The 23,791-nt window shown below is 39.4% G+C and overlaps 3 protein-coding genes and 3 long non-coding RNA genes across 8 annotated transcripts in view; 2 read left to right on the top strand and 4 right to left on the bottom strand.

The window, feature by feature from the left end:
* The window catches only part of LOC146462513 (protein patched homolog 1-like), a 29,820-nt gene extending 18,856 nt beyond the window's left edge, over positions 1-10,964 (top strand). Inside the window, exons 15-26 of one of the 2 annotated variants that reach the window (XR_014857112.1) lie at positions 1,153-1,316; positions 1,985-2,221; positions 2,750-2,828; positions 3,373-3,515; positions 4,273-4,383; positions 4,964-5,033; positions 5,690-5,778; positions 6,259-6,588; positions 7,038-7,180; positions 7,528-7,627; positions 8,448-8,964; positions 9,093-10,964. Coding sequence is in view for 1 of the 2 variants with exons in the window: in XM_085085539.1 (XP_084941665.1) it covers positions 1,153-1,316; positions 1,985-2,221; positions 2,750-2,828; positions 3,373-3,515; positions 4,273-4,383; positions 4,964-5,033; positions 5,690-5,778; positions 6,259-6,588; positions 7,038-7,180; positions 7,528-7,627; positions 8,448-8,741 (1,760 nt within the window). In the remaining variant the exon portion in view is untranslated. Of the gene's footprint in view, positions 1-1,152; positions 1,317-1,984; positions 2,222-2,749; positions 2,829-3,372; positions 3,516-4,272; positions 4,384-4,963; positions 5,034-5,689; positions 5,779-6,258; positions 6,589-7,037; positions 7,181-7,527; positions 7,628-8,447 lie in introns of both variants that reach the window. The other variant, XM_085085539.1, reaches the window with a different exon arrangement.
* The window catches only part of LOC146462512 (uncharacterized), a 59,482-nt gene that overhangs the window by 22,047 nt on the left and 13,644 nt on the right, over positions 1-23,791 (bottom strand). The gene's annotated exons all lie outside the window — the stretch shown is intronic.
* LOC146462514 (uncharacterized) lies at positions 11,942-12,503 on the bottom strand. The gene is made up of 2 exons (XR_014857113.1): positions 12,430-12,503; positions 11,942-12,192 (listed from the first exon to the last, which is right to left on the bottom strand). It is a non-coding gene; the product is annotated as an uncharacterized LOC146462514 (long non-coding RNA).
* On the bottom strand, positions 13,334-16,015 carry LOC146462515 (DNA-directed RNA polymerases I, II, and III subunit RPABC2-like). Its single transcript, XM_085085543.1, has 6 exons — positions 15,953-16,015; positions 15,657-15,720; positions 15,474-15,516; positions 15,212-15,305; positions 14,116-14,187; positions 13,334-13,613 (listed from the first exon to the last, which is right to left on the bottom strand). The coding sequence occupies exons 1-6, from the start codon at positions 15,973-15,975 to the stop codon at positions 13,523-13,525; spliced, it is 387 nt and encodes a 128-aa protein (XP_084941669.1). The 5' UTR covers positions 15,976-16,015; the 3' UTR covers positions 13,334-13,522.
* On the top strand, positions 13,735-21,618 carry LOC146462516 (RNA 3'-terminal phosphate cyclase-like protein). 2 transcript variants are annotated; one of them, XM_085085542.1, is made up of 9 exons: positions 13,735-13,798; positions 16,303-16,374; positions 17,251-17,426; positions 18,067-18,141; positions 18,490-18,614; positions 19,210-19,335; positions 19,904-20,060; positions 21,188-21,291; positions 21,373-21,618. In XM_085085542.1, exons 3-9 carry the CDS (start codon positions 17,256-17,258, stop codon positions 21,530-21,532), a joined length of 918 nt encoding a protein of 305 aa, XP_084941668.1. In that variant the 5' UTR covers positions 13,735-13,798; positions 16,303-16,374; positions 17,251-17,255; the 3' UTR covers positions 21,533-21,618. The 2 variants fall into 2 exon arrangements, with proteins under 2 accessions (XP_084941668.1, XP_084941667.1); XM_085085541.1 differs by lacking the exon at positions 13,735-13,798 and adding an exon at positions 16,040-16,197.
* Positions 21,646-23,784, bottom strand: LOC146462517 (uncharacterized). The gene is made up of 2 exons (XR_014857114.1): positions 23,684-23,784; positions 21,646-22,927 (listed from the first exon to the last, which is right to left on the bottom strand). It is a non-coding gene; the product is annotated as an uncharacterized LOC146462517 (long non-coding RNA).

A 23,791-nucleotide genomic window follows, 5' to 3' on the forward strand; every position in this document is an offset into this window, starting at 1 on the left:
AATCTTCGAAAATTCTCCATTCGGTTTCAAGGTCCTACGTTTTTCAATTCGCTAAGTCGTGAAATTCAAAACAGTGAAAGTATCAGTTTGTTTGGCAAAAGACTTAAAAAATTCCTTCTTTCTAAGTTAAATTGACTCTTTGCTGAGCTACACACCTTTTCTTTACCTTTTCTTTTTTTTTTCTTTCTTTCTTTTTTTCTTCTTTTAAAAAAAATCAATTGGAATTTTCAATCAGTACCATTAACTTCTATGGTTTATCCTATAGTTCTAGGAAGCCTATAGTTAATAAGCCCCCGGCTTCTATATAGGCTTCCTAGCCTTTAACACTTTTAATATTGTAAATACTTAAGTATGAACATTGTAATAGTAAGAATATTGTGTGTCGTCTATGATGTATTTATGTTGTATTTTTTTGGTTAATGGCAAAATAAACGAATTGAATTGAATTGAATCTTTCGACTTCTTCGGTAATCTTCAAAGAAATCCAGAAAAATCTCCCTGGATCTTCCGAAATTAGGTTGGAATTTTCGTAAACGTCTTACAATAAGTACTGTATAGAAGTTTGGAATGAATGAATAAAACGACCTATTATGTATCGAAGTCAAGTGTGCCCGAGATTGCTCAATTAACAACAGTTAACAATATACTAACAAATTTCAGTTCAATGTAGGAACGCATGTAACAAAAATAGGTACGCATTTCGTACATGTGGGTAGAGCTATGTACGCACTGTGAATCTGTTTGTTTACGGACACTCACTTACTCGCGCACTCACTCGCTCACTCACTCACTCACGCACGCACTCACTCACTCACTCACTCACTCACTCACTCACACACTCACGCACGCACGCACACACTCACGCACGCACGCACGCACACACTCACTCACGCACGCACACACGCACACACTCACACACTCACTCACGCACTCACGCCACACTCACTCACTCACTCTTAAATGCCTGACGACATAGTTGGTTGAGCACCAGTGCACTACCCACAGAAAGGGTTGTGCCCCCCCCCCCCCTTCTTTTACGGTATTTGGCGAGAAGGTGTTTCATGGTCACGATAACGATGACGATGTGGCGTTCCCGAGATGACAGTCTTGCTTTTTTCAACTATGCTAACTTGAAATTACTTTACCACACAGGAAATCATGTGAGTTCCAACGGAATACAGATAGCTTCTTCGAGGATGGGAAACACTTCGGGAAATGGCAAGGGTAAGGCCAAGGGCGCTGCGTGTCGTTGGATATCTCTTGAATACTTTGCAACAGCTTATTATGGGCCATGCCTGCAGAAAACGCCAGTCAAGGTGAGTTTGTTGTCATACAACAACATCTTTCCTGCAGAACAAGCAGTTAGCCTCGTCACACTCATAGTCAAACCCGACGTTCCCACCCCGAAGTATGGCCATTCAAATGAAAGCTTCTGAGCAGGACTTTCCCTTGGTGCTGTTTATTATGCTGTACAAGGTGGTTCTAGCTTTTAAGTCTGTGTATGAAATCCTGAAGTGTGACCATTCAAATGAAAGCTATGGAGCGGTACTTTCCTGTGGTGCTGTTTATTATGCTGTACAAGGTGCTTCTAGCTTTGAGTCTGTGAATGAAATCCTAAAATGTGACCATTCAAATGAAAGCTACTGAGCTGTACTTTCATTTGGTGCTGGTTTTTCCCTCGATATTTTTTCTTAATAGAATTCAACGCGAGGTTAGGGTAAAGGACCTGTTCCTCGCCCCTTGCGTTTCAAGCTCTTTCGATGGCGCTTCGCCTTGGAATCTTCTCTCTCCTTGCATTTCGGTGCATGCGCATGGGGCTCCAGTCACGCTTCAACTTCACAGCCCGGTGGTCACAGCGCTACAACATCGTGGGCATTAAGAAGTAGGGAATGTTGCATTTGAAACCGGCGACCAAATAACTCGGAACTCGTTTTTTTAATCTTGTGATTTGTCCTAAACTGTTTGTATTTAATACTTTTACTAGGTTGCTGTGATGATTCTTTTCGCTGGACTTCTCGCTGCTGGAATTTACGGCTCTTTACAAGTTGAAGATGGCTTGGAGCTCACCGATGTTGTACCTCAAGGCAGCGTTGCGCACCAATTTGTGGAAGCACAGTTTACGTATTTTTCGTTTTATCCAATGACCCTTGTTACCCAAGAAGGCTTTGACTACGCTAATCGACAGAAGACTTTCTACTCTTACCATGAAGCTTTCAAAGAGGTAAGCATAGAGCGGCTTCCAACTGAGTGTCTTAAAACCAAAACCAAAGAAATTACTCTGGCCAATCGCAACAGACGTAAAAAACACAGCGAGCCAATCAGAATTCGAGGCAAATACGTGTAATTGGCGCCAAGCGCGGGAAAACACGTGCGGCCAAAACACGATTGGTTTTGGTTTTGCTTCTCATTGGTTGAGAAAGTGGCGCGAGTTTTGTTAACCAATCACAGACCGTAGTTATGTGAACCCAAAGCAAACTCGAATTGCTTTCGACAGTCGATTGAAAACCGCTCTAATAAGTATGAAGCTCAATATTACTATTCGGAGCTTTCCGAAAACGATGTTAACTATACTATAACTATTTATACCTCTATCTGTTACTGCAAGCAGCGTTTTGGAAAGCTTTGAATCTTTTTGCGCGAGACATGCGTGTGGAAAGACAAATAATGCCCTTGAAAATGTTTTTGAGTTTTTTGGAGAAATTTAAAATGTGAAAAATTAAAATGCTTCTTTTCTTTCCTTCAATGTTAGATTCCAAACATCATCAGAATTCCTGACTCAGAAGAAATTCCTAAATTTTGGATGATGTACTTTAGAGACTGGCTGCAAGGTAAGAACAAAAAATATCACCGCAAGAAAGTACGAATCGATTTCATCCACAGACTCAGATAGTACAACCATCTTTTCCAGCATAATAAACAGCATCACAGGAAAGTACTGCTTAATAGCTTTCATTTGATTGAATGATCACACTTTAGGATTTCATCCACAGACTGAAAAGCTAGAACCACATTGTACAGCATAATAAACAGTACCACAGGAAAGTTCTGCGCAATAGCTTTCATTTGAATGGTCACACTTTAGGATTTCATCCACAGACTCAAAAGTTAGAACCACCTTGTACAGCATAATAAACAGCAGCACAGGAAAGTACTGCTCAGTAGCTTGTCTTTAGTCATTCCTCCACGGACTCAAAAGTTAGAGCCATCCATCACAGTGGACCAAGAAGTGCCACCGGAGATGACTTCTCAATTTAAGCTTCATTGAATGCTAACAGCCATGTTTATAATGTATCAGTTTAAACAACAACACTGATAGCTGAAATCATTTCTACGATCAGAACTGTGAAACTGACGTCGTGTTTTATCTCTCAGACGTTCAAACAGCGTTTAATCAGGACTGGGCTAATAATACCATAACATACTCCGGTTGGAAAGAAAACGCGTCCGATAATGGAGTTATCGCCTACAAACTACTCTCTCACACCGGCAATGGAGATGAAATTGACAGATCAAAGGTCAGCTCTATTGATATACACATTTGATATTTGGTTTTGTCAATTGAGTTGATAAGGTCATTTGGACACAGTTAAGGACGGTGCCTACTAATAAGGAAGTATTTTTGTTTGGTTATGACTATGCGGAAACAACACCCGCAGCGCGCAAAGCCTTTTGGGTTAGGGCGTGCCTGTAAGCCAAAATTCCCAAACTAAAGCCCCGTCTACACGAGCAATTTTTATGTGGCAACTGTATGTGGCAATTTTTATTTGCCCCGTGTAGATGGCTCGACAAATATTTGTTGTTAATTTGCGTCAGTAATAATTTCGCACAGCGGAGATGTCCATGGAAAAGCAAAAAGCAAGATGGCGCCATGCTGGATGCGCAAATGTTAGGGACTGTAGGGACTGGGTTCTACAGATGACGTTGAAAAAGTTGTCACATTTTATGTGGCATCTCGTCTACATGGACAATTTTTTTTATGTGGCAATTTTTATTTGCCACATGAAAACTAACACGCCAGCTTTTCAGCAAATGCAGTTGTCACATAAAAATTGGTCATTTCTCATCATCTGCATGGGCAAATAAAAATTGCCACATAAAAATTGCCATATGAAAATTGCTCGTGTAGACGGCGCTTAATCGTATCCGATTCTTCTTAAAATTGTGTGACTTTCTTGATTGGTTCGTTTAAATTTGGCTAGTTCACTTATCAGAATTCTAGTAAGAAACTTGAGTGCATTCAAAGCTAATCAGTCTGTTGTTTTAATTTTGCAGGTTCGAAATTATACGCTTGTTAGTGAAGATGGAGTTATCAAACCTGAACTATTTTACAAAGCTCTCACTGCATGGATTGACAGGGATGTCTTGGGATATGCGTTTTCACAGGTTTGTTGGAAATTTGTTGGTAAAGTCGCACGGCAGGTGTAGGTGGTGCGGAGAAACTGCAAGCAGTTCAGTATATGCACAAAAAGGTTGAGATACCATCCGATTTGCAGCTGGCAGAATCACTAAATGACTTCTGTCATCTTAGGAAAGAACGTGACAATGCAGAGATGGCTTAGGATCTACTGGGAATTGAATACGACTATTGAGTTTCGTAGACCTGGTGGTTTTGGAAACCATAGGCATGTTTTGCTTACTGGTCTGGGATAGAGTACAAATGTTTGCCATTGGAACTGAAAAGGCGAAGGATTCTAGCGAATCGCGCTCTGAAATTCGTAATTAAATCATATAACAGCTTGCTTTCAGGGTCCCAATTGATAGCACTGCTTAAGTTGTCTGAATGGGCTACCCTGATACGAATAAACAAAGGTCTCTTTCTTTAATTATAGCGTTTTGAAATACATGTAAGCCTAGCGTTTTGAGCTTTAAATCTTCCAATGGTATCCCTCTTAGTTACATGGCCATTACGCTTACGTGATGTTGTGACTGTTCGATAACGTCTTTTTCGTTTGGTTATTTGTAGGCCAGTATTAGACCAGAGACTTTAGACTTCTCAAACATCAGGACTCCACAAGATGATGCGGCATTACAAGGTACTAATTGTGTTCAAAATTAGGCTTGATACAGGCCAAGGTTAAGCGGATCTTACCATAATGACTCGATTTACTGGCCGGGGCGCATATTTACTTTTGGTACCTGAAGGGAGGACGGTTATTCGAGACAAAGCGCTTACTTCCTTTTAGAGAAAAAACCGAATGTGCAAAACAAAACTTTAACTGTAGCAATATCAAATTTTAGGTGAATGTTCAGTTAATATGAAGGAATTTTAGAAAATCACTAGTCTATTCGACGTCTATAGCTTCAGTATCAGTTGCATCAATAATAAAGTTTTCTGGTGCAGCAGAAAGAACAGAATAGGGCGCTCGTTAGAATAAAGGCACTTACGTTATAGGGGTGCTTAGTAGATAGAATAGGGGCGCTTATTAACAAAAACACATTCGAATTCGAAGGGGGGCGCTAATTAGAAGGAGGGTGCTAAATCGTATTACGGAATTTCTTGTTTGAACAGTGGACGAGCTGTAGACTGTGAAGACCACCACGAAAAAAATCGCGCTGAATATGTAAAAAATCATCTTCAAAATGGCTTTATCCTACATGCCCTAGATGGTATTTAAATATGCGGCTTTACTTGAGAAAATGCTTTGTTTTAAAGCTGTTTCTTGTTTTTCTCTCTTCATTTTTATTTTAGTGCCGACTGCAAAGCCAATCACGTTTGCTAAGATCAACTTTAACGTGATTGGCCTTAGAGAAACTAAGGACTTTGTGGCGCTGATCAAGGTATGCTATAGTTCCTTTATAGTGCTTTACAGTGTTGTCTAACACTGGAAGTGTTTTAATTTGATCTCACGTAAGCGTAAGTCTGCACTTTGTGTTAAATACTTGGTAGTTTGTTTGTATTAACAATGTGTGCTGTTTATTGAAACGAAGACCACATTCGCCAAATTGTGTCAGCCTCGTTATAAGGTCTTACCTTGTTTATCGCGAAATGGGAGGCTTTGGACCGAGCGTGATCGGCGCATCTTTCCAATAAGCTCGACGAACGACGCCAAATCTAGTTTCGAGCCAAGGACAACTGCGACTACGCCATAGCCGCGTCTAAAAGCCCACACAATGCCAGTCTTAGTTATGTTGTTACATGGCTTCGAAATGGAGGCGAAAAATCGATAGTTTTCTTCATCAATCTTGTATTAAATTTAAACTTTTTTTTGCAACGATTTCCTTTTTCCGTCGGACTCATCGTCCTTTAATTTCTTATAGAACGTTCGAGAGATATGCGACAAGTTCTCCGCCGATGGCCTGCCTAACTATCCCAGTGGGGTGCCCTTCACGTTCTGGGAACAATACATCTGGCTGAGAAAGCAAATCTTGGTCGCCATTTCCATTTCTCTGGCGATCAGCTTCGCTGTGATGGCGGCCATGTTGTTCAACATCTGGGCCGCTGGAGTTATTGTTGTCGTCCTGCTGATGATCACAGTGGAAGTGTATGGGTTCATGGGATTAGCTGGTATTAAACTCAGCGCTGTACCAGCAGTCACACTCATTCTCTCTGTTGGAGTTGGTGTGGAGTTTACTGTTCACATGTGCATGGTAAGTCCGCCGCGCGCTCCGACCTATTTCCCAGGGCCTCTCTTCTTAGACCCTGGGAACGAGGTTGAGTCCGCCCGTGTATGCAGATTGTAGTCTCGTACCAAGATTACCCGCTTAGCGGCTAAGGTATACGAACCAATATACCATGTTTGAGAAAGAGCCCCCATTAAATCGTCATTTTTTCGTCCTTGCAAGACGAAAATCAACTGCAACTAGTAGCATTTCTTGACTGTTTTTAATAAACCAATTATTCCATTTGCGCTGGTTGGATATGGGTTAATATAGCCAACTCGGCCGGCGTTATGCACCTCGTTGGCTATCATCTCATATGCAATAAATGCGAGTGCATAGTAATTGTTAAAGAGAGTGCGGTTCGCGATGTTGATAAAAAGGGAAAAAGAGGGAAAATTACGTACGTATAACTGCGTTGCACTTTTTACCTATCGCAGGCTTTCCTACATAGCGCAGGAAACAGAAATGAAAGAATGCAGCAAGCCATTAAACAAGTATTTGTTCCTATCGTCGATGGCGCCATTTCTACTTTTCTTGGCGTTGTCATGTTGGCAGGATCTCCATTTCAATTCATAGTCAGGTGAGATTGTTAGAGGTTTTGTCAAATACTTAAAAAGCGAGCAGTCGGACTTTCCTGAGATCACGCGCGCAAATCGACGGTAAAATTATACAAATTAGAAAAGTGAACGAGGAGGGATTGGGGAGAGGGAGGAAAAGTATTCCTCCGCGCGTGCGTTTTTCGCAGCTCGCTGCTTCGCTGCTTGCAAGATCCGTCGCGCGAACCATCGCGCGTGCGTCGCAGAACTTAGGAGAAGATAGAGACTGCTCCCAGTCTATCAAATAGTGGATTTTTATCAGAATTTTCTCGTTCTGATCTGGATTGAAAGCCATTTTTAAACTGTTTTATGATCTATTGTCTTTTTGCAGATACTTTTTTAACCTCCTTGTAGCCTTGATATTAGTCGGGACGTTCAATGGTCTCTTGTTCCTTCCCGTTCTTCTCTCCATCGCTGGGCCTGGAGCCGTGGTAAGTTAGCGATTGAATGCTACGAGACAGTGTACTTACAAAGTTACACACCAGTGGCTCATCAACCTACGAGACGCTGGTCCGGAATGAACTCAGCATAACCCTTTAAACCCCACTATCAAAATACATTTTTGTCTATTTGGTTTTCTTTCTTTTTTTCTTTATTTTTTTTCTCATTGTACATCCGTTTTTCGGGTTTAGCACTGATCTACGCTATTTAGGCCTAAGCAGAGCCAAGTAACATGAGCCGTCATAGCCTCCCTCGCATACACGCGCTCTTTTGGCTCGTCACGTAATCTTTCGTTGGGGAGGAAAGACTGCGTGACAAGCCAAAAGAGCGTATGCGAGGGAGGCTAGCCTAAGCACTGCTTTAAAAGCGGTTAGCTATCGTTTGTTGTTATGATAAACTCTCTGAAATAAGTTAAAAATTTTCATTTTTGTCAGCTAGCCATCTTAGTGGATGTGGATAGAAGATATGAAGCAAATGACCCGGGTTCAACTCGTACACTAATTTGATTCTTTTACCGTTTAAAGTAAGATTTCTGTTGGGTAAAAATCACAAGATTGCTGTTATGTAAATATCATAAGGTGTCCAACCTTGTTTTGGAGTATACATTCAAATAACAACCGTGGCTGCATGAGCAAACCTTGATGTCCTTAAAGTCTGATAACTCAGAAAAGTGTAAATTTTAACAATTCCTACGTTGCTCTGTGGTACAGAAAACGGCCTGGTTCCCCGACCTTTTGAATTGCTTGAAAACCGATTTTAAGCTTACCCACCAAATGTGCTATTAACAAACTTGAACTTCATTTTTTCTAGGCTGAAGAAATTAACTCGCCAGACGCCTCAAATTCACTCGCCTTTCAAAACCGAGGTGCGGATCCCTCCTCCGCCGAATCTGCCATTAATGCTCTTGAAGTTGAAGAAAACGAAATGAATACAATCAAGCCAGCTGACGATAAACGGGGAGATAATCACGGGTCCACGCTAGAAAGAACATTCCAGAACATTAAAAATGGTGCACAAGTTGAACCATCCGAAAAAGGGACCAACAACGACGGCTTGGACACTAGAGAAGTTTCAATCGCAACAGCTAACGACGTTAAATTTTAATCTGATGAAGCTTCCTTGTTATACACACGAAACTGTATCATAGATGTACAGCGATACAGCTAGCAGTCCTTTCTGATATTCGAGCGGGAAAGCTTAAAGAGCGATGTAAGTAAGTACATAGAGGAGAAGAGGATCGCCCCCGAATTCGGTTCTTTGTCTCGTCCGCTCGACAATTAACCCTTTAACCCCTAATATAAAAGAACAAATGAAATTCTCCTATTTTGTCCCCATACTTTTCTTATAAAAGTACTGGGGAGAAGTTATTAAAAAATCAAGAAAATTCACCTTGGGTGATCATATCCTTAATTCTCATGACCTCAGGGATTGAATAAGCATTGATATTACAAGGAGAAATTTGATGCTGATCACTGTTAGGGCTTAAAGGGTTAATAGGGGGACTGCTATTCAGACCAGAAACAAGCGTAATTGCTGAGTTCATAGAGAGAAGATGAAGAAAGTTATCTTGACGGAAAATTCGTTCCAAGACGGAACCATCGTCAAATGTTCATTTGATGAAGGGCAGGTTTCCCTCTAATAGTCCTTTCGTCCATTTTCCGTCGTTTCGGTGCGAAATGCAGACGGAAAACTGGTCTAGAATCGATATTACAAAATGGATAAATGCAAAGCACGACTGACGTGATTTTGCAACAAAAGGAGATAAATGGAAATATTTGATGTATTATAAATATTCGTCATCATAATTCCTTAGCCTCCCAGGAGGAGCATATGGCGTCTACCAGTACACGCCATCTCACACGATTCCTTGCTAATCTCAGTTTTCGCTCTATCCCACGAGCAGTTCACTCCTTTCAGCTCTTGCAACATGGACAACCTCCAGACGTTAGAGTTTTGCTGTTTTCTGTATCCATCGGGTAAATTTCCGTGTTAGACGAGCTTTCTTTCTGTAATACGAATTCGTTGAATAACAAATTGATGTTCTTAGATTTATAGAGCGATTTTCACCTGGTTGTTGAAATAAGTCGCATTTCTTTTGGTTTTGCCTTACCAGGCTCTGTGATTGGTAAGCAAAACTCGCGCCACTTTCTCAACCAATGGGAATCCAAACCAAAACCAATCGTGCCTCGTTCGCACGCGTTTTCCCGCGCTTGGCGTCGGTTACATGTTTTTACTTTGAATCGTGATTGGTTCATTGCGCTGTTTACGTCTGCTGTGATTGGTCAGAATAATAATTGTCCTTTGGATTTGGTTTTACCACACCCGGCTCTTATTTACAATCCTGTGCATTTTCGTCCGAAAGATTTCACTACTTGTCTGAATGGGTCTTCTGTGCTCGTTACTGTCATCGTATTGTTTTGTATATAATCGACTGAACAATGCGTGATGCGTTCACTGATTGGTTTAAAACCATTTATCATGTTCCTTTTAATATTTCTGGCAACAAAGAATTCCTAACATTCTTTCCTTGTTTCCATTACGTTCTACTCTGTATTTCTTAAATTATCACAACTAAACATCAGCTGCAGAACGTTAACCTCGTGTTCTACAGCTTTCGAATTCCTCGTTGTTCCAAACTTCCACGAACATTTGAAAGGTTTACAATGTCCTGGTACTAGGAAAATTCGTATATTTATTCGCCAGCCGTTGCTGTATTTTTTTTTTAAATCGGCAATATAGGAATAATTATTCCTATCTTACATTTCATTATGTTTCTTCCGACTCAAAGTTCTGAAAACCGTCGAAACTATTTTGATAACCGACATTGTCCCATGAAATCATTATATTGCGACCGAATTATTGTTATGTAGTGTTATTTAACAATTGCTTTGTAAGAATATAATATGTTATTTTTCAAAGTTGGATACTCTCGTTATTTCATCAGAACTAAAATACTATAAATTAAAAAAATAGACCTCTAACCAGGTGGATTCGTGATAACGAAATAAAACGTTACTCTGGTTAAAAATGTATATAAAATTAAATGTTTAAAATCCCAACGGTTCGGCTAAAACTTCAGCCTTCCTGATCAGGGGGGAGTGATGAACATTTTACAAAGAGCACTTCGTAACGTTTTATTTGTTATCAATACTATAATTGTTATTATATAATATTACAATTATCATGATAACATTGCATTTTATTATTGAATTTGTTACGGTAAGACCGAGGACATTTACTCATCGCCTTCTTGAGGCATGTATAATAGTTAAAGTAAGATATTTGCTAAGCACAAACTAATACAATAAAGAGAAACTATTTGCTGTATGAATTTGTAACGCTCTGTCTTCGGGCGCCCCGGCAACGGTTCGTTTAGGTCGCCGGCCTTAAAGACGGTGCCTACTTTTGTTACTGCGCATACGTTCTGTACATCTCGAGATACTCGGATTTCCTACGTGGAGAAAGCAGAACTTAGCAAGTGCCCTTGGTATCCACAAAGAAAATTTGGGGTAACCATGCATTTTTTAGAGATAAGAAAGCTTCAATTTAGAAAAAAAAAAGTCATGCATTTCCTTGTATTTTACTGTTTTTTTAGAATAATTGTTGCTTAATTATCTCTAAAAAGAAAAAAAAAACGTGGCTACACCCAATTTTCTTTTTGGATTTTAATAGGCCTTGCTAAGATCTGCTTTCCCCGCATAGTCATAAACCAAACAAAAATACTTATTTATTAGAAGGCGCCGTCCTTAAATCGCCTAACTTCTTTGACAAAATTTTGCTTAAGTCGCCTAAAGTTGCGGTAAGGTCCCAGAGTTGGCTTAAGTCTGTTCGAAAAGACATTAGCCGCCTCAGAAATTCGGACAAAATTGTGAACAAAAACTAGCGTTTTCTTCAGCGAAAGTTCCGTTCCTTTTGATTCCAGAAAGGGAAATAAGTCGTTTAATGCGCGAAAAAGGCCAGCTGTCATTTTCCGAAAGCGAACAACAGCTTTTAAATTCAGGGAATTACATTCCGTTCCCTAAAATTTTTGGCAATTTAAATTTTTAGTTAAAGAATAGGAACAGATCAAACTGGGTTGGGTTATATATAAATCAGGTCATAAAATGATGTGGAAATGCAGGAAACTACATTTAACTATTTTTGTAGCCTACTTGGCCGGCGCAATCGGGAGGGGAAGGGGGAAGGGAGAGCGAGAAAAGTGAGGGGTGGGGAGGGATTCCCAAACAAATGAAACTTTGTTGGGTTACAAAAATAAGCCCCAAATGGCCAGAAAACGACTAGGTGAGAAGAAAAAAAGGTTCATCGAAATTATTGTTTTTGTGTTATTTATAAATTTTCGCTGGATACGACGAGATAGTTGGCTTCAGGCATTATGCGTTTCTAACCGGGTCATGTGATCTTTTCGGCTTTCCCTCCCAATAACATCTACCGTCTTCGCATGCGGGTGAAAGATCAAATAAAATAAAGACCCTCGCAGTTATTTACGCAACTTAAACAGTTCCGAAAACAAAGCCTTAAGAAAAATTCAGGCTTGAACGGGATTCGAACCAATGACCTCTACGATGCCGGTGCACTACCAACTGAGCTATCAAGCCAACTGGGAGTTGGTCATATTGTAAGTTCGAAATATACCCGTGAAGGATGAATAAATGAATATGAACATATGAAACATATATTTGAACTGCAGGCGAAAGATTAGAAGGAGGAAAGACTCTAGCAGTTATTTTATACGCAACTTTAAAAGCAGTTATGAAAAGAAAGCCTGAAATAAAATTCAGGCTTGAAAGGTGACCTCTGCGACGCCAGTGCAGTGCTCTACCAACTGAGCTATCAAGCCAACTGGGAGCTGGTCATATTGTAAGTTCGAACATATAAAACATACATTTGAACTGCAGGTGAACGATTAAAAGGAGGAAAGACTCTCGCAGTATGTTTATACGCAACTTAAGCAGTTGCGAAAAGAAAGCCTGAAAAAAATTCAGGCTTGAACGGGATTCGAACCCATGACCTCTGCAATGCCGGTGCAGTGCTCTACCAACTGAGCTATCAAGCTAACTGGGAGCTGGTCATATTGTGAGTTTGTAAGCCGGTTTATTGCCACGTTGAGCACTCACACGCCATGTCCACACAAGTTTGCAAACTTTAGTTTCCTTTGTGAAGGCAGCTTCGGGCGTTATAGGTTATATGATAATATGGAAACTCTTCTCTTTCCATAAGAAGATATACTGTACTACTGTGCGGAAGGTCGCGGGTTCAAACCCCGGCCGGACCAATGCTCAGGGTTTTTAAATAAATGAGGAGAAAGTGCTGCCTTTGTAGTGACATCTACAAATGGTTATAGACTCTCTAGTCTTCTCGGATAAGGACGATAAACCGTAGGATCCGTCTCACAACACTTGTTCCTGACAATCTGTGGGACGTTAAAGAACCCACACACTGTTCGAAAAGAGTAGAGGATGTAGTCGCCGGTGTGGTGGTCTATATCTTTTTCTGATTTCATCTGTCTTTCACATTCAAGCGTGGGTTGGGTGGGTGGGTTGGGTTGGTGGGTGAGATCAAAATATGGACTGATAGCGGCTGCCAGTGGCGCCTTCACATGCTGATGTCCGATCTCACCCCACAGAAGAATTGTAAACTGCCATGAGACTTTGTGATATGTGCGTTATATATTAAATACATTACCATTACCATAAAAGTGAGCCAAGTTAAGAGCTAATTTTTTGTTCTTCAAAGAATACAACAAACAATACAAACTATACTAAGGATGGACAATGTTAACAAACGTATAAAATAAATAGACATGAACGATATAAAAAAGAAGTCTGAAGTATGAAGACGCGTATTTAAAACGTATTCTGAGTTAAAGAGCGACAAGGTAGAAGCTTTCACTCTGTGATGATCAGCTCGTCAATCGCCCAGTCTTCATGGCTTCCATCTGGAAGATACCGCCGAATAATTATAGGAATTTTCCTTGCTCTGTAAAGACGAAAACATATTTCGGTCAGATTAAAAGATTTATGCCATAGTAATAATTTATTACTGCTACTGCTATAAAATAACATTTGGTTGTTTGGTGTGGCAAGATCCTTAGATATTCAGTCTTTGGGACAAAAAGTCAATGTGAGTCAACATGGAGTAGATAAAATCCTGCAAAATTCTGGGTAAGTTTGGAGTGCTTTAGTCAATTTCTTGGCCAAAACAACAATATTTCCCTAATTTACGGTCACATAACATTTATCTATCTACATGTACTATTAATTTGCCTCCATCAAAATTGATGATTCTTGCAAATCAGTCAGCAGTAATATATATAAAAAAGTTTAATGTATAACTAGACAAAAGTGGTTTAAAAATGCCGTGATGGAAGGGGCATTTACTGCTTCGTTAGATAAGAAGTTCCATTCTCTTAGTGTTCTGAGAAAAAATTGGGAAAAACTGGGAAAAATTTGCACTTTGGGGATGACGGATAAAGCCTCACTTGAGTTCCTTCATGGCTATCTGTAGTGGGTCTGTTTGGCCTTCCAGTTCAACCATAACTGGAGCTCCCATGCTATAAAAAGCAAAACAAAAAACAACTTTATAACTTTACTTTATAACAGACTTGTACGAAGTACATAACTTATGATCATCTGGGTGAGTGTAGTCCTGAGAAGGACTGTTTGTGGTGACATTGACTGATGTTTTGACAACCTCAGCGGAAGTCATCTTTAGAGTCAAGTAAATTGTAGAACGTCAGTAGATGCAATGTCTCTGGTTGTTGACCTGAAGATGACTTCTGCTCATATTGTCCAACCATCAGTCAATGTCACCTCAAATAGTCCTTCTCAGGGCTACACTCACCCAGATGATCATGATTTACGTAGTAATGACATGATTCCAGGGTTCAAACCATTTGCAGTCTTGTAAGAGTTTTGTACACTTGGTTGAGGGTGGTGAATAGGGAAAAGAGTTGATGAATGATGATGATGATATACATTTGCACATTTCATCCATTCACCCAAGATGGCAGACAAATCACTTTGTTAGCTTATTCTTGTGTTTCCAGTGTTCATGTGTGAAAGAAAAACAAATGCAAATACAACCTTTACCATGCACACAGTCATCCAAGTGTATTTAAAGTGCTTATCCAAGATGGGTAACTGTAACACTTTGTTTACTTAACTTTTTACCCATGCTTGCATTTGCAATAATCACACTTGAGACACGCCATTGAAGCACACTCCCAGCATGACACACTACTAGCACTAGCACTCCATTTCTGGATAGTCAAGAGTGTGAAAAATCAACAACGCACAAGACTGGAGAGAGCAAAAAAGTGAGGAGAAACTCCCCCCTCCACCCCCTCAGTTTGATTACTCTAGCTTTTCAGCTTTCTTATGCACCCTTGACTATTCAGTCCAGAAAAAGGACCTCAAGTAGTCTTGAAGTACAAGAAAGAAATCTTTCTTCCCATTTCTAGTTTTCATTATAAATGTTTACATGTAGTTGCAGTAACAAGTGTTTTGTGTTTATGTCAACAAAGTTTAAGTATGCAAGTTTCTGTATATGTACTATGCTCTGGAAAATAAAGTTACCTTATTTGTAAAGCTCTTGTCCCTAACACTCTTGCTCTCTCATACTTTGTCATGTAGGGTGTTGTTATTCTTTTTGTTAGTTCCTGTGCTTCTTCTAAATATGGAAAATAAAAATAACTTTATTCCCCAGAATGAACAAGATTATCAGATTTATCATTTGACATGAACAACAAATTGGAATTGGCTAGCGCGAGGGTTATTGACTGACAACCTTGTAGACAACAAAAGAAAGCGTTGTGTATTAACTACATGTATAGGTTACCTGATGCTGGTAAAACGTCAATATTTTCAGCGTCTTCTGTTGGCTAGAAAAGAAAGACACAAAACAATGAAATCAGGGAAATGGGACATTGCAAAAATTTTCTTAACCCTCCATACTTAATTACATCTTAACTTAAAAACAAAACGTATTTAATACAGAGATTGTCTTGCCCATTGATCTTACCTCTAAGTCATCCACATCTTCAAAATGTTCCTCTTCTTCAACCTCATCGAGGTCATCATCGTATCTAGAATAAAGAAAAGCACAGCGAAGTTTAAGATGTCCTTCACATCTCCAAATCCATGTTTCCTGATAAACTAGAATTGTCCTTTTTATCACTGTTTATGGGAGAAACACGACGCTCATTAAAAAATAAACAACTTAAGAGTTAGCAATGACATTAAACTATTAAAAAAACGAATCGCTGTCATTCCTGAGCGAGAACATCCACAAATTTCTCAAGATTTTCCTTTCCTTACCCATTCATATCATCGTCCGCCATTTTGAAATCAGTGCACGAGCAGGCAATGTTTTTGTCAGCAGTATCACTAGGAGCATGCGTAAAAGTGATGTGAGCCACGTGCGTTTGTTTTCAAAATGGCGGCTGATTTGTCTTTCGAGGGTTGCAATTTCTTGCGTCAAAGACTTGTGTTAGCGACGCTTAGCGGCAAATCAGTAAAGATTAGAAATATAAGGGCTACCGACGATGATCCTGGGTTGAAAGGTATGAGCTTTTCTTGTTCATATATAGCTAGTACCAGTAGGTAAACTAAAACTAGTAGGTTTTAAAATCTTTGTTAACCATTTGATCTGTATATGTTGCTGATAGATTTTGAAGCAAGTTTTATACGGCTGATCGACAAGTTAACAAACGGATCAAGAATAGAAATAAATGAAACAGGTATAAAAACTAGTTTTATATCTTAGTGTGTGCCAGTTGATGTCAAGCTTTGTTCACACCACATGCAAATAACTAACTTAAGTGAGTACTTGATTATTTTCACACTGCTCACTGATTGCCTAAGATGGTGTTACCCAAGGTGGAAATGTATCAGTCTCTTGAGAGCAAGATATTTTTCTTGTAGTTATGATGGGAAAGATTAAGCTTGCTATAACCATTACACAAACAAAGAAGTTAAGTCATCAATGGGAGTTGAAACTTTTCCTTTGGATCCACACTCTTACTGAAAACTTGAAAAACTGAATGACCTCAATAATAATTATCATGCAGTAAACGGTACAACTTTTGCTTACAACTGTCGCATGTTGCATGCGATTTTTGCTCGCGTCATGCAAAAAATTGCACACAACTCTTGTCATTCAACATTGCCTATACCTATGATTGTCGTAGGATTTTAAAACTGTTTTAAAATCCTATGACATTTTTTATGATGTGCACAGCTGTCGTAAACAAGTTGTAAGCTTGATTTACACGAAACAATTTGTGTCGTAGGCCTGTCGCATGCAACAAATTCGTACTGTGTAAATCGCCCTTAACAAGTTCACAGGTTCAACCGCCTTCGGGGGTTTGGATTTTTCCTTCCTTTATACTTTTCACATGCTGAATAATAGTCATCTTCTTTAACCCTTAATCCCCATAAAAGTAAAAAGGTACTGGGGAGAAGTTATTAAGATATCACGAAAATTCACTTTGGGTGATCATATTCTTAATTCTCATGACCTCAGGGATTGAATAAGCATTGATGTTACGAGGAAAAATTTGATGCTGATCACTGTTAGGGCTTGCAGAGTTAAACCTTTATTTTCCCTTTCTCAGGAACAATGCTGTTTTATAAGCCAGGCCTTTTGGCTGGTGGCCCTGTTGAGCATGTATGCAATCCTCAAAGATCCATTGGCTACTACTTAGAAGCTGTGGTTTTGCTGGCACCATTTTGCAAGAAACCAATCAGATTAAATCTGAAAGGTGTAACAAATGACAGATTCGACCCAACGGTATGTAAGAAGGCCATGAGATAGGTACAGTGGAACCCCGATTTTACAATATGGCAAGGGGACACCAAAATCATATTGTTAAATCAGGACATTGTTGTAAACAAACTCCTGATTTATAAATAACTTTTGCCGGGGACACACAATGTTAGTCATTGAATTGGGAATAATTGTTAGAGCAATGATTGTAAAATTGGGGTTCCACTGTATTTTGAAAAGACTCTTGGTTTCCTTTGTGAACTAAAATGAAGTAGAGTAAGGAGAGAGACAAGTAAGCTGTTGTAAGGGAAAAAACCTGCACTTATTTAATTTTTACTGAAGTGATGGTCAAAAAATCAGAAATTAGCTCAGTTGGGAGAGCATCGGACTACCAATGATGTGGGAGGTCGCGGGTTCAAACCCAGGCAGGATCAGCACTCAGGGTCTTAAAATAACTTGTCAAGGAGAAAGTGCTGCCTTTGTAATGACTTTCTAGTCTATAAATGTTAAACCGTAGGTCCCGTCTCACAACACTGACTTGTTCCTGATAATCTGTGGGGTGTTAAAGAACCCACACACTGTTTCCTAAGAGTAGGGGGCATGGTCCCCGGTGTGGTGGTCTATCTCTATCTCTGATTTCATCTGTCTTTCACTTTCATTTCAGGTTGATATTATTAAGACAGTCACTCTTCCTCTGATAAAAAAGTTTGTGGTTGATGATGAAGGACTTGGCCTAAAGGTAATATAACTTTATTGCTGGTGTACATGTAAGTAGTTATAATTTAGAATTTTTTGAAACAATTGTGTGGATCACTTGTATATAATGTAACATAAGTAATTAGCCTCAGGTGTTAGAAAGGGCAAGGAAGAAGGGGAATTTTGGGGGGGATGTACAAGGGGATTGAGGGGGGTTCAGTGCACAAGGGGAGTGGGGGAGAGGAGAAATGGCATTTTGTTTCACCTTTCCCTCTCTCCCCTCGCATGTCGAGCATGTGCCCGATTCCCCTTCTCCCTTCCCCTTTCTAGTGCCTGCCATGCAGGCTAATGTAAGTACTTCAAATAGATATTGATCTGATTACTGTCGCAGATTGTAAAAAGAGGGGCACCACCAGAGGGGGGAGGTGAGGTGCTATTCTCTTGTCCTGTCAGAAGAAATTTGCGGCCCCTTCAATTTACAGATCCAGGCAAGATTAAAAGAATAAGAGGACTGGCGTATCCTTTCTTTTCTTTACCAATAATTGATAGACAAGTGTAATTTAGGATATTTTTAATTACTGGTATTAGCTATTAAATTATGAACAAGTATACATATTCTTACAAATGCATGTATGTGGAAAACATAATTATGTTTAACACTTTTCCATCTAGGTTTAGGATTGAATAATTTTATTTTAAAAGAGACTTTAATTAACTCTTCAATTATTGAAGGGCTTGATGTAAGTGCTGATTTAGCCTTGAGATCCAAATGAAATTGCTCCAAATTAGCTACATTTTGCCAGTACTCTGTCAGGTCTACTAATGGGCTCATTTCCCCAAACTATACTTGGCAACTGAGCCTTCGTGCAGACTGGATATCTCGTAAAATGACATACATGTAATTCTGTATTGATTTTGACCTTAAAGCTTAAAATAAGGTTTTCTTAACTTAATTAAATGCAACTTAAGTAAAGCTTGAATAATTTTTTATTTCTTTTTTACTACATCAAGTTTTCAGTGAGCTCAATTTCATCTCAATTTTAGATTTGTTTTCAGGTTTATTGTTGTAACCCTTAACCCAACTGCAAAATTGATTGATTGCATTATAAAGTTATGCCATGCGAGTGTCACCAGCCATCTGCAATAGAGTGGTTGATGCAGCACGTGGTGTACTGAATCAGTTTGTTTCTGATATCTACATTTATACTGACCACTGCAAAGGAGCCCAGTCAGGAAAGTATGTTCATTTTATCAGTAAGTTTAGGATAAGTTGTGGCTTACATTCTGTGATTTCAACTTATCTGACAGTTTTTACAGTTCTTAGGCCTGGTTCAGATGCTGTACTTCACATGAGCCAAATCAAATTCGAATTGAGACCAACCCAAATTAATAAATCTTCGTTGAATTGATTCAGAAGCTGAACTTAATTCAGGTGAAATTAATTTACAGAAGCATACTATGACTGAAGAAAATTGTGGATTTGGGTAATTTTATTGATGAATTTGATTTGGCTCATGTGAAGTACAGCATCTGAATCAAAGCCAGTCCACAGCCATTTAATTCCTGGCTGAGCCAGGCAGGAAAAACGGCTGAGCTGATCCAAATTAGATTGGCCCTTATTACTTCTGAATTGACTCAGATGATGTACTTGACTGAACTTAATTGATTGACTTTGATTTGGCTCATGTGAAATACAGTGTGTGAACCGGGCCTTACATTGTTGGAGCTTAGATCTTAAATTTTCCACATAATTTGTTGGAGATCTCCTTTGAATACTAAATGAAACACCCTGATCTCCATTATAGATCACCAGGATTTGGCATCTCATTAGTAGCAGAGTCAACAACTGGTTCCATGCTGAGTATACAGACATCATCTGCCCCACCAGGGGAAGGTCCATCAATTGTCCCTGAGGATCTTGGTAAACAGGCAGCTGAAATGTTGCTCGAGGAAATTTACAGGGTGAGTGACAATCAACCCTTGGCTGATATACATCTCGTCTGGCTTTTCCGTACATGTAAATATCCAAGTTAACTGTCCTGCCCTGGTTTACTAACCTTTTACCCACCTCTTCAAAATGTTACAGCGGTTACCAATAACATGCGACCTACGGCAGTACGGCATTCAAAAGAGTCGGATAAAGTTGCGTTTTGGTGGATGTCAATCAAACAAAAGCCGTTGAAATTATTTTAAATTCTGACAAGATTCCAAGGTAACCCGGCAAGAAACTAAGAATTTTTACCTCGCTAAGAGAAGGTAAACTTTATTTAAATTGATTCTCAAGCCAGGATCAAGCTCAAATAAATTAAAGATATTTTTGAATTGAAATTTTCAATTTTGACTGCACGTGACAATTTACTCACTTGCACGCATCGCTGATTATCAGGTGTAGCGATTTCAAATGTTTCATTAAAAAATACGGCTTCGTCTAAACAATGCCCATTTTTTTTAGATACTCTGGCTTGGAAATCAACTTTCATGATGTTTACCATCCGTCAGCGGATAAAAATGGCAATTTCTTGGTCTGTTGCCTTGAAAATGGTCTCAGAATTCAAAATAATTTCAATGGCTTTTCTATGATTGACGTCCACCAAAACACAACTTTATCGGAGTCTTTTGAAGGTGATAGGTTGCATGTTATCGGTAACCGCTGTAATGAAAACTGTCTAACCGTGTTTAGCATACCTCAGTGACCGACTATCGCTTAGCACGCAATCTGATTGGCTACACAGGTGCCGTCTATCGATCGATAGACGGCAGTTTGTCAGAGCGCGCGCGATTTAGCATGCATCATTGCACAAATATATCAAAATTTATGAAATGTAAAGATTTTTTTGCTTCATAGATCGATCACTGAGGTATGCTAAAACAATTAGACGGCTTGCTCTCCATTTCTATCGCCTTTGATAGTTGGCTCGGGTCTTCGCCCCTCGCCAACTATCAGCCGATAGAAACCTCAAGCTCGCTGTCTAATTGTTAAGTATCACCATGCTTCCAGATCACGTAGCATACATGTACCAATAGTCTCACCATACATCAAGATCTACCATTAGGTGTACTCAACTTCCATGTCTGTGTTTTGCCAACAGGGCGGTTGTGTGGATTCTCGACATCAGAGTCTCGCTCTTCTCTATATGATCCTTGGACAAAGAGATGTCTCTAAACTTCTTACAGGACCCCTGACTCCATACACGTAAGATCATTTGTCCTTTATTGGTTTCATTCTTTACTTAACACATCCATGATAATTTTTTTTATTTGTCTAATCAAACAGAATCCAGTTTCTAAGACACCTTAAAGAATTTTTTGGGGTGATGTTCAAAATTCAAGCACAAGAATCTGATGATAATGATGGTAGGACTGGAGCTGAGAGTAAAGTTCTACTCACTTGTGTCGGAGTTGGTTATACAAATATCAACAAGACCATGGTATAGCATTAAGACAGACATCTACCAGGCATGTTTCCTTTGGCTGAAGAATGGAGCCATTGGAGGCTCAGAAGGTGAAGGAATCAAGTCCGTATTCACTCAGTATCAACCAGGACAAATTTCATTCCAGTACAAGATCAAAACTTTAATAGAACGTTAACATCTAGTTGTCTGTATTTGAGAGACTGTACATGTACTGTACATGTAACCTTGACAACATATTACAGACTGCACCAAAAGTTCCAACTCCAAGTCAAGAGCCAGGATTAAAGTTCGAAGTTTCAACAATATTGAAATGCTGAGAGCATAATCATCTTCTGTTGAACTTCAGGTCGATTTTTCCTTTTGTTCAAAAGTGCCTGAATTTTTGCATGTGGCATTCAATCGAATCAAAGAACATCTCTGTTTTTTGTGCTCCAAAGCATCTGTTGTTCCCTGACTTGACATTTTGGCCTCTTCTTTCCTAAAAACTCAACATAAACCAGCGAAAAACACAGAGCAATGTTCTCTGACTAAATTGCAAAAATTAAAAAAAAAAATCACAAAATGAAAAATCAACGTAAAATCCCACATAAGACAGTTCTGCTCTCAGCCTGTGAGTTATCTGTACAGCACACTGGAAAAGAATACTGATCTTGTGAGAAAAAAAAAAATAACTTTTGATATTTTTGACCAATGAGACTCCTCTAGATGTTGCCAAGATCCTCATTCCCATTAATAAATTATTTATTTGAAAGAAAAATTAACAGAAATGATCAATAAAAATGATGATCAATGGCTGATTTTTCTGTGTACCCTTCTCTAATGTCTCCTGCAAAGAGAGGCAGTTTTAGCGCCCGCTCACATGGTCTGCTTGCTTTACAGAAAAATTACGGACTACTTGTAGCCAATAATTCCCTGAATTTTATAAAGCATTACTGCTGCTTGCAGTTAGTGTCTGCATGGAGAAGATTCATCCATTTAAAAAAATTTAATGTTTGGCATTTCTTGATGGAAAAGAGCAGAAGGCATTCACCAGTACACAAAAACTTTGCATTATTTTTCTAAGGGTAGCATTGCAAAGGCAAAAATATCCATGAAAAAAACATCTTGTCAGCTTGTGTTATTTTCGCTGTCTCTTTGTTCTTGTAACTTCTTTGTCAGTTCAATTTGTTGCTGTAACTCCTCTATGTTTCTTCGCTTCCTCTCTTGCCGCTCTAAGTCCCTGAGCACTCCTTCTCTTAGTCTCTTACGATCTGTGCTCTGCATCTGATGAACCAGGAGTATGACAGCTGAAGCAAAGCATAGTGCTCCTCCTAATGCTACTTTGGCTCCTCGTGAAATCATGGTGAACTGTTCCAAATAGCACAATCAAATCAGTCTACCAAATGTTGTTATTGGATTGAAAATACATTGGAATTCCTAAAGGAAAATCAAAGAGAAAGTTAATATTCGAGGACTGCCACAGACAGGTATTGCTTCACTGAAACGTCATCTTACACATCTGTATGTGGAGGTTTCAGCTTGGTCTCCCCTTGCTGACCAATCGCCCTCGCCCACACTAGCCCTCTTGGTCACAAATCAGTACAACAGTGATCCGTGGAACGTGACCCGTTAAATTGACCAGTCCTGTCTTGAAATGGTTTCGGCTTGGCAAGGTTTGTTACACGTCAGGGGGGTGGGGGGGGGGGTGGATTACGGTTTTTGCAAGGAAATAATGTTGCTTTGAATAATATTGGCATGGCTTTGCACTAATCTGTGAGGTAGAAGAACAGGGAATAATTTTTTGTTCTATAATTATATCTGAGGAGGGTGCCATTTCAACAAGAGTCTCCCCGTATGAGAATTTATTACCCCCCCCCCCCTCCCCTCCCTCTGTATGGTACCACTCCGCCTCCCTGGGTTACACTGTTGACCAAAAGCTGTATTCTTCTATTTCTATTTTTATTTCTATTTTATTTTTTTTTTGCCCCATTCTTTATACAATCAATAGGTTTTCTACATTATACATATATATTGTTGGCAGGAGATCCCAGCAAGTTTTTGCAAACTTTTCTTTAGGGGAGAACTTGCAAGGGAATAAAATTCGTTAAAAAGCTAAATCTTATTAAAACGCCCATCCAAACGGTAAAAGAGACTTTCAAGCGTTAGTTAAAAGACAGCAACGGCAAAACCTACCTCTTCAGTGGACAAAATCCAGGCGTCTTTCTTGTTGTACAAAAAGTCGCTTAACAGCCGCCATGTTGGATTTTATGGTGCGCCAAGTGCATGCTGGGTAATCTGCTT

This window comes from Pavona decussata, unplaced genomic scaffold (genome assembly GCF_977016875.1).
Source record: "Pavona decussata unplaced genomic scaffold, jaPavDecu1.1 SCAFFOLD_186, whole genome shotgun sequence".
NCBI lineage: Eukaryota > Metazoa > Cnidaria > Anthozoa > Scleractinia > Agariciidae > Pavona > Pavona decussata.